This window comes from Chaetura pelagica, unplaced genomic scaffold (genome assembly GCF_000747805.2).
Source record: "Chaetura pelagica isolate M959 unplaced genomic scaffold, ChaPel_1.0 scaffold50, whole genome shotgun sequence".
NCBI lineage: Eukaryota > Metazoa > Chordata > Aves > Apodiformes > Apodidae > Chaetura > Chaetura pelagica.
In genome coordinates, this window is record NW_009952366.1 from 5,645,609 (window position 1) to 5,654,418 (window position 8,810).

General features: G+C 39.5%; 1 protein-coding gene across 1 annotated transcript in view; it reads right to left on the reverse strand.

Annotated features, from left to right (window-relative positions):
* Positions 1–5,130: 5,130 nt before the first annotated feature.
* Positions 5,131–8,810, reverse strand: part of EEA1 (early endosome antigen 1) — a 70,728-nt gene continuing 67,048 nt past the window's right edge. The window contains 4 exon segments of the mRNA XM_010008061.1: positions 5,131–5,539; positions 6,577–6,675; positions 6,994–7,114; positions 8,536–8,774. Of these exon segments, the coding sequence (XP_010006363.1) occupies positions 5,417–5,539; positions 6,577–6,675; positions 6,994–7,114; positions 8,536–8,774 (582 nt within the window). The 3' untranslated portion in view covers positions 5,131–5,416.

The following is an 8,810-nucleotide window of genomic DNA, read 5'->3' on the forward strand; positions in this document are numbered from 1 at the left end:
CCTTCTTTACCCAAAAAAGGCAGGAAATACAGATTAATTTGGTTTTAATGTAGGTCATAGGGGGAGGAAAAATTGGAAAACATGTCTACCAGACTTCTGCTTTCATAGTAACATTGATCCAAAGAGTTAGCAGGGCTTCAGTTATCTCCAAATGAGCAGATACTCCTTGTATCTGCTGCACAGTGCGTGCATAGTATGTGGTGAGCTACAGAAAAAAGGCAGAGTTTACTACATTAACTAGTACCTATCCTCTACGTTAGTGTGATCTGAAGTGGCATCTAATTTTCTCTCTAAAGATGCAAACTTCTCTAGTCAGTGCCCCCTAAAAACAAACAAACAAAAAAATGCCCCAAAACCGGGTATCTGTGGCAGGACTTTACTATTCAATTATTGCTGGTTTTGAAAAGTACACCATTTCATGCTTTTGGAGAGTCTGTGGTTGGACAATCATTTTAAACTTATCCTAGAAGGGATGCTGAGGTCAACGCTTAAAAAAATTAAGAATTGGACAACTGGCAAAACCTTTGAAAATGCATTAAATTCACACTTTCTCATTTTATAATCTTCAAATGAAGCTCTACAAAGACAACATGTGCATGACTATGTGTTTTTTTGTGGTTACATGTGCTCTCAGAAGACAATCATATTTTTGGTACAAAGGAATTATGGGTGAGTTTCTCCTTACACAGGAAGAGGCCAAATGTAATACAGTGGAAAGTCCAGCTGAAGACAAACATTCTGTCCATTGATTACAGTCAATACATATAATGCCATTCTACTTACTGTAAATTATATTCAGTTAGACAGCAAAAAGTGCATGGTGCAGCTAACAGTGTTGTTTCCTGGTCCTTCCAAGCATACAAGAGTGGGAGGCCTGGTACTTGGAGGAGTAATTTATCAGTTTCCACATACTCAAACCATGGTATCATTCTTCTTGGCATAGTTTATATTTTGCTTGAACTTAAGCTCCAGCAGTTCTCTGTCTGCCACCGAGTACTGGTCATAAATTTTTTAAGTTTTGCAACAACCATTTGTTCCCATTTTGCATTTAACTGATATTTAACAATCCAGGAAAGTACTTGAATTTTCCAGGTCCTTTCTTTAGGAATGTAACTTCTCTCACATCTAGCATGAGAGACTCCATTGTTCTCACTACTGCAGTACAAGCACAGCAAGATTACTTCATGCTTCTGCTCCCAAATCCCTTCTTGCTTCACTAAGAAAGCTTTTCCAGTATGGATTCACAAATAATCCTAATCATTCCAAAACCAACAAAAATAGTTATTTGTTTTTCTTGTGTACCTAGCACTTCACACTCCATGGCAACTTGACACCTTTGAAAGACAGAGGAAAATAACCACACTGTACCCTAGAGCCTTGGACTCTTGTGCCAGAGAGCAAAGCCAACTGAAAAACGAGCTCCCTCAAAACTTCTTGCCTCTGTTGGAAGCTGCAGCAGAAAATTCCTTTTGTCTATTCATCTGCAGACAGCAGCACTTCCTACTGTGACTCATTAATTTTATCCTCTTTGTTCAACTTCTGCAGAAAAGGGAAGATTACTGGAGGGAAGGAATACATGGGGAGAAGAAATAACAGTAAAGCACAGCCAGCTAAGATAACTGTCACTGACCTCTGCAACACTACCTGCTTCCAGAGACACTGCAGGACAAAAATATGAAGTGTGTGTTGCAGACATGAGGCTGGAGCAGAACAGCAGAATTTGGCTTTTTGGAGGCAATAACCAAAGTGATTGTGGCTGTTTGACTGGGAAGAGAGGTGATGTCCCCAGGAAGTTAACAAGAAAACATGTCCCCCACCCTTAACAAGAAAATCCTCTACACTTTTCCAATGGCCTCTGTAGCTTGTCTCAGCCCATGTAGCAGCTGATGTCTCACACTGCACTCCCCCAGCAATCCTGAAAGTGGATGGACTGTCCTGCACAGGGGACAGTTTCAGCAACAAGACCTACACTTCACTGTCCCATTCCTGATGCCATGGTAATAGCTATTAATCAAAGGCAGCTTGAAGATCCCACACACCTCCTTGTTCAAGAGCTCATTTCACAATTATTTCCACCTCTATAATGGCCTCTCCCCAGTGAATCAGAGCAATCTGGTTCCCACCAGAGGCTGTTAAAAACACATCACTGTGCATCCTCCAGTTCCAAGGCTCTAGTCTCTTCTGTGATTTTATTAGTTTTTCCCTCTGTTCCTGGGTTTGCAGTCTGAAAAATAAGTCCATTAAATTATTTTGTCTGGAATCCTTTAACTCAGCATGGTAAAAGTTACCAGGCTTTTTACTAGGTTTTCCTATCATTTATATTTTAAAGCAGTGCAACAAAAACCCCACATTCCTACTGACAACATGCCCATCAAAACAGTCAGACTCTGCAAGCAGATTTATTAATACAAAGCTTTTCACCTTTCAGTTTCCCTAATTATGTATCTCACAGGTCATTTTACCAAGCTTGAGCACAACTTCCAGCCTGGCAACCAGATCCAGAGCAGTACAGGGTCAATTATAACAACAAATATAGACCAGCACTAAGAAACATAAGCACAAAAGAAGGAGCGTAAGATTTACCAATGGAGTCATAAATATACAACAGTTGAAAAGCTGTAGAAAGCCTGACCTATTGCTGAAGACTCAAAGCTCAAGCATTAAAGTTTCTAGCCCACCACTGTTTCTCCAGATTTTAACAATCTCCCTTTCAAAAACTGTGTATTTGAAAAGTACTTCCACCCCTTCAAAAAGTTCATAATACAAACCGATCAGCAAAAAGCAACCTTCAGAAATCAAGCTGGTTTTGCTCCTGAAATTGAGGAGCTTCAGATCAAGGTCTGGACTGGTGGTCAATCAACTGCACTGCTTCAGCAGCCAGCCAAGCAAGATGACTCTGCCTGCCTTTACACCAAAGCATCCCAAAAGGCTCAATTAGGAACAAGTCTACTAGAGCTTCTACCACTTTCTCTTTACTGCAGAGCTCTCTCCTCAGCTTTCTCTGACACGTTCTCATTCTAAAGCAAAATGACTAAACACAAGTGAGTGTTTTAAACATTTTCCTAGCTCCATCTTTCTCTACCTCACGCAGTCACAGGAAGCTTCTCTCTTCCCTCTCAAAATCCCTTCTGCTCCACCCTGGAAGCAGCACAAGGCTCCATGTGAAACACAACAGGGCAGAGCAGATCTAGGCTGAAGAGCAACTGTCACCTCTTTACCTTTCCCACATTTCTGAAGTCAAGCATCAGACAAAGAAAGGCTTGAAAGCAAACTCCTCAGATTTACTCAATAAATAAATAAGTAAAAAAAATATTCCCAGAGGTAGAGATTGTTCATATTTTCTACTCAAAAGATTCTTATGCCAAACAGTTACAATGACAAAGAGAAACAGCAAGTCCAGAGGCTTCGTGCATGCGGAATCACTGCAGCAATTGTTTCTTTTCAGCAAGCAACTCTTGAGTTCAAAATAGAAAAGCAGGCCAGAATTTCCCATAAACCATGGTTGTACCCCAAACACTTTAACAGTGAGGAGAAGCAGTTATATTATTCAGCTGGCTTTTGGGAAATTAAACTCTTATTTTAAGAAAACTTAAGGAAGACTCCTGGAGGCTGCAATGTAGAACTAGACAGATAAGCTAAAATGGGATAAAAACACACAGATCACTTCTTCTGGAGAAGAGGGATTAAGAAGTATTTTCATTTGAGAGTTAATTAGGACTAGGTATTTTTCATAAAAAAGACTCTCCTTCATTCACATATAGAGCTGTTGATAGATAAAGATAAACGAACCTGCCTGATGATGGCTAAGCCTCTATCACTGTGACAGAATTCAATTCCTTACCTCAGGTAAGAAGTAGAGGAATTCAGGACAGTAGAGGAATTCTCTGAACACCTGGCAAAAATTTGTAAGACACAGAAGGGCTTGGAGTGTGGGGAATTTATTACAGTATTTAAAACAAAGGGTCCTTAAATATAGGAAGGCATAACCCCCACTCAGAAGAAATAACCTTAATGGTTTCAAAATACCAAACAAAAAGGGAAGAAAAGCTAGGGACAGGCTGGGAAGAACAAACAGGTGTAAGTAAAATTAGAACAAAAAAGAAGTTTGGAGCCTACAGGAACTCTGCAAGAAACCTCTGCTGCAAGTACAGCAAAGAAAACATTAATCAATATCTAAAGACATATATATTGGCCTCTTTTTTAGAGCTGTTTCACTTATAAGTAAGCCAGTGGCAGGAGATTCACACCACCATTCTGAACAAACCTAATCATACAAATATCACAATATTTAAGACCCTCCAGTAATGGAGATCAGATGAAGCAATGGAAAACTGAGGTTTGTTAGGTGTAGCAGTTCAGCTTCTTCCAGCAAAAGCTGAGGGAATGGACAAAAGAAAAGGTCAGATAAACTGCAGAAGTCTCAAAAAGACTTTTTCTTAGTAGGATACTTAGTGTGAAAGGTCTGGATGTCCCTTAAAACCACAAGGACCTCTCAGAGCTTTCAGGATACGGGCAGGGGGACAGATGCACTACAGGCTATTACCACTGTTGTTTGTTTCTTTTCCAAATCCATATATAACCATTTCTGGAATATTAAAATCCATCAACCGAATATGTAAAAGTGAAATCAATCAATACAGAATGAAGTACTGTAATGTATCATGCAATATTCCTATAATGCCAGCTAAACTTTGTCTCATCGTTTGTTCACACACACTCTCTCAGTTACACACACACACAAACTATGCAGTACAGTACATGTAAAGATGTTCCAGTATCCAAGCACTGTAGCTGGCTAAGGACTTGGGTGATGATACTACAAGTTCTAAGTGGGCAAATAAAACTGAGTTGGAGTCAAGTCCAGCCGTTACCCTCACTGTGGAGTCTGAACTTTAGAGAGAAAACTCCATGAACCAGATAGAAAGAAAACAAAATCACAAGAGGTTATAAAGAACATCAGATATGCAATCAAATACAACAGTTAGTTATGCTTTTATAGCAACATTTCATACATAAAATCCTCATAAGTTTTTGCATCTTCCTTTTTCTTTGAAGGAAACAAGAATAAACTGCATATCACATAAATGTGTTTTTCTTGAACAAAAAAATAAAAGATAAAAAAATACATTGTTACTCCTCTGTTTAAACTTTATTTACAAATAACTGGGCATTTCTAAACTAGACATAGAAGCTCTTTCCAGGATACATGGCAATAAGCTATGGATGATCTGAGCCCATGTCTCACAAAAATTACAATAGTTTTACTTGGTATCAATAAACATTTTAAAATATACTAAATTTTGCCAAGTGTTACAATCATTGTCCAAAGTGAATAGTAGTCTGAGTGCTGAATGAAGTGCATCAACAGAAATTATAAATTTTAGTGTAACATTTCTTTGTCACTCACAATAGCCAGTTATCCTTGCAAGTCATTAAAGCAAGTATCACAGACTCTGACAGGCTTCTTAGAAGAAGGAGTTAAGGCATTCTTAGCTGAGCACTCGGCACAAAAGATATTTCCACACTGTCTACAGTGATGCTGCGAAAGAGAAGAAACATAGGTGCTGAACTTCAAATTACAGGGCATCAATCATCGATACATATCACTCTTATACCGAGTCAACTCTCATGTTTCAGAAGTTAGCTTGAATTTTTAAATAGTAGTTGCATAGCACACAGAAGGGCACAGGAATAAATCTTTTCTAAAAGGCATAGGAAGAAAATATTCAGAAGCGCTTCACTGAATTGGGAGGCTATACCAGTTTTGAATATGAACTGGCTGAAGTTCATCACCTTCTTGAACTTGTTCTGGTCACATGAAACATGTTGTTCTTACATGTAACTACCTGCTTTCACATTGAGAAGTATCCTTGAATCAAAAGAACCAGAAGCCTTTATCCAAAGACTATCCATAGAACATAACAAATAATGCAAGACAGGGAGAACCACCTAAGAAGAAGTCAGGAAGCACTGCAAAATGAACCTCATGAGTATCCTTCATGCCAAATCACTTGTTGGAGGGATGGCAATCTCTGGATAAAGGGCAGACCTCGTAAATTGAGGGATGCTAACCTCTTAAGCTGACCACAGCTGGTTTTATAAAGAAGATCTGACTACAGACCTAAAACACAGCCAGTTGTTTCTTCTGTTCTGTGTCTAGTTAGTGCTTAGAAATAGTCACAAAGCACCAGATCACGCTGATGCCTCATATTTTCACATATCTATAATTTCAACAAATTTATCTTTGTTTCATACCTGTAGATCCAGTTCAATCTGGTTATAAATATGTTTCCTGTAAATACTCTTGTAACAGTGTAATTTTGCTTACCCACTTAGAGCATTGAACTATTTTAATACTGTTTATAAACTGATGCAGTTAAAATGGCAAAAGGATCATGAATAAAGTAAGCTGCACTAACTTTATTTTTGATATTTAAGGCACTGGAAGCAATAACTGTATTCTGAGATGTCCTGAGTATCACAGTACTATTAAGGTGATTTTCTGAAGTTTATATCCCATCTAAGTTTGAAAGCAACAGAAAAAATTCCAACAAACACGCTGTAAAACACACCTACCCTTCTCACTGTCACTGAAAAGCCTTTTCCACAGGCCATACAATTCTGTACCTCATTGTCTTCTGCCCACTTCCTGTTGAGAGCTTGGGTGTGTTTGATCTACATTGAAGATACAAAAGAGCAGGTTTGAGTTTTCTTTAATGCATGTCTAATTCCTACTAATTCCCTCTATTTTCACTGCACACACTACCCAGTGCAGTATAAAAGCACCAATTCTGCCATGACACTGAGAGCTTATATTTGTTCAGAGAGAAAATCTTCCAACTTTCAAAATATGATCAGATTTAAGCACCCACAGGCAGCAACATGGTCCTTGTAAACCACAAGCATACCATCTTAATCTGACACAAATCTGAAATTTTCCTCATTTCCCACACAGAGAATCAGCAGGATTATTTGCTTCAAATCAAATTATACCTGTAATGACTGGTTTTCCCGGCCAAGTTCCTGCATTGCAGCAGTAGTGTTGTCCAGCTTTTTCTTCATTTCTACAAGTTTGGCTTGAAGCTTTTCAATTTCTCCCTCACTTTTTATACACCTGAGGCAAAACAGTAAATAGTCAGTTCAAAGCAAAGGAAGGCAACATACACTGCCTCCTTTGGGCAGATTGTCACATCTGAGAAGTTGATCTCATCAAATCCAGCCAAAAATATCCTTGCTGTGAGAAGTTCCTGCATGCCTTGGATGGAAAAATGTTCTAACAACCAGTTTAAGATTATCTGGCATTGCTTCCAAATATCTGTGGCTTATTAATGCCTGACGTTACCCCCAAAACCAGGGACAGGACTGAATGCAGTCCATCAATACCAAACCATGAAAAATATCCCTGTGGAACAGGACACTCTCACAAACCAGCTGCAGCAGACCAGGTTAGAGAGCAGAGAAGAAAAAACACCTTCTTCTTTTAGCAAAGCCATCTCCCATCATCTGAAATTCAATTAACTGTTGAAAACCACATTTCAAGGGATGTTTTTTTGCCAAGCTGTAAACAGCTACTGGATGAGTTCAGCACAGCATGGCAAGGGATTGCCAAAGAAAGACGATCTCACTTGAATTGATCCCATTCTTTCCCAAGGTCTACAGAGCAAAACCTAAATCATCAAGCTTGATAGTATCAAAAAAAAGTTTTCCACTCTGCCTTCACCAAACACATCAGTAAATAAGGTCAAAGAAAGCTTTCTGTCTCACAGGTGTTCCTTCTACCCTTGTAATGGCTGCTTTCAGTAACTCCCACTGCCTTGCATGCACCATAAAGGTGCTCTGCTTACCTAGGACTTAAATATATTGTAGAGACAATAGCACAACTGAAGAAAAGACAACCATAGGTTTTCAGGAGGAAGAAAATGCCTCCTGTGTAAACCTTAGCCCATCTGATCTAATTACACATTCAGTATCCTAAAACAGAGAAGTCCCTAAGCAAATTCCATGTTACTGGAGGCACTAATGAGTCACTTCCTGGCTTCTGAATGACTAGTGCATCTGCTCTGATTGAGTCAAGGCAGACAAGCCTTCAAGTGAGGGAAAAAGGATATTTACCTCAGATAAAAGAAGCTTCCTCTGCCAGGTCTTGCATGGTTCACACAATAGATGCGGTGAGAAGACACATCAAAGTTCAGAGGAGCCCAATAGATTTAGAAAGCTCTTACAGGTGGGCATAAATCTTCAAGCACAAACACAGAGCTGTGGCTTTGGTGATAAGTAAGGTCCTGATAAGCCTGCCTGATTTTCTACACAATGGCCACACTGTAAAAGCCCTCAAAGAACTCAGTTTGTTCTCAGCATCCATTGCTGTGCTTTAGCAAGGATCACAGAAGGTTGCCTTCTGGAAACTGCACCCACAGCCTAGGCACTTCAAAATACAGCTTGCACAGAGAATCCTGACTCTACTGAAAAAAGTTTTCAGTGTGAGGCTATCCATTCACCAAACTACACTTCCATATAGTCATGACCACAGCTTACCTCTCCAACAATGCCCTTCTCTCATCCTGATTATTCTGCACTGTCGCTTCCAAGACAGCAATGTCCCCACGTAAATCGTCCGTCTGCTTCTCCAGCTCGCTCACTCGCCTCTGACTGCTTTGCCACTCTTTCTTCATGGTAGCCAGGTTTTCATTCAGGGCTGTGACCTGCATGGTAAGCTTGGTCTCCTTCTCCTCATGTTTCCGGTTTTCTTCTTCTTTCTCTTTTTGTTCTGTGTGCTAAGAAAACAATGGAACAAAAGAAAACCACCTTCC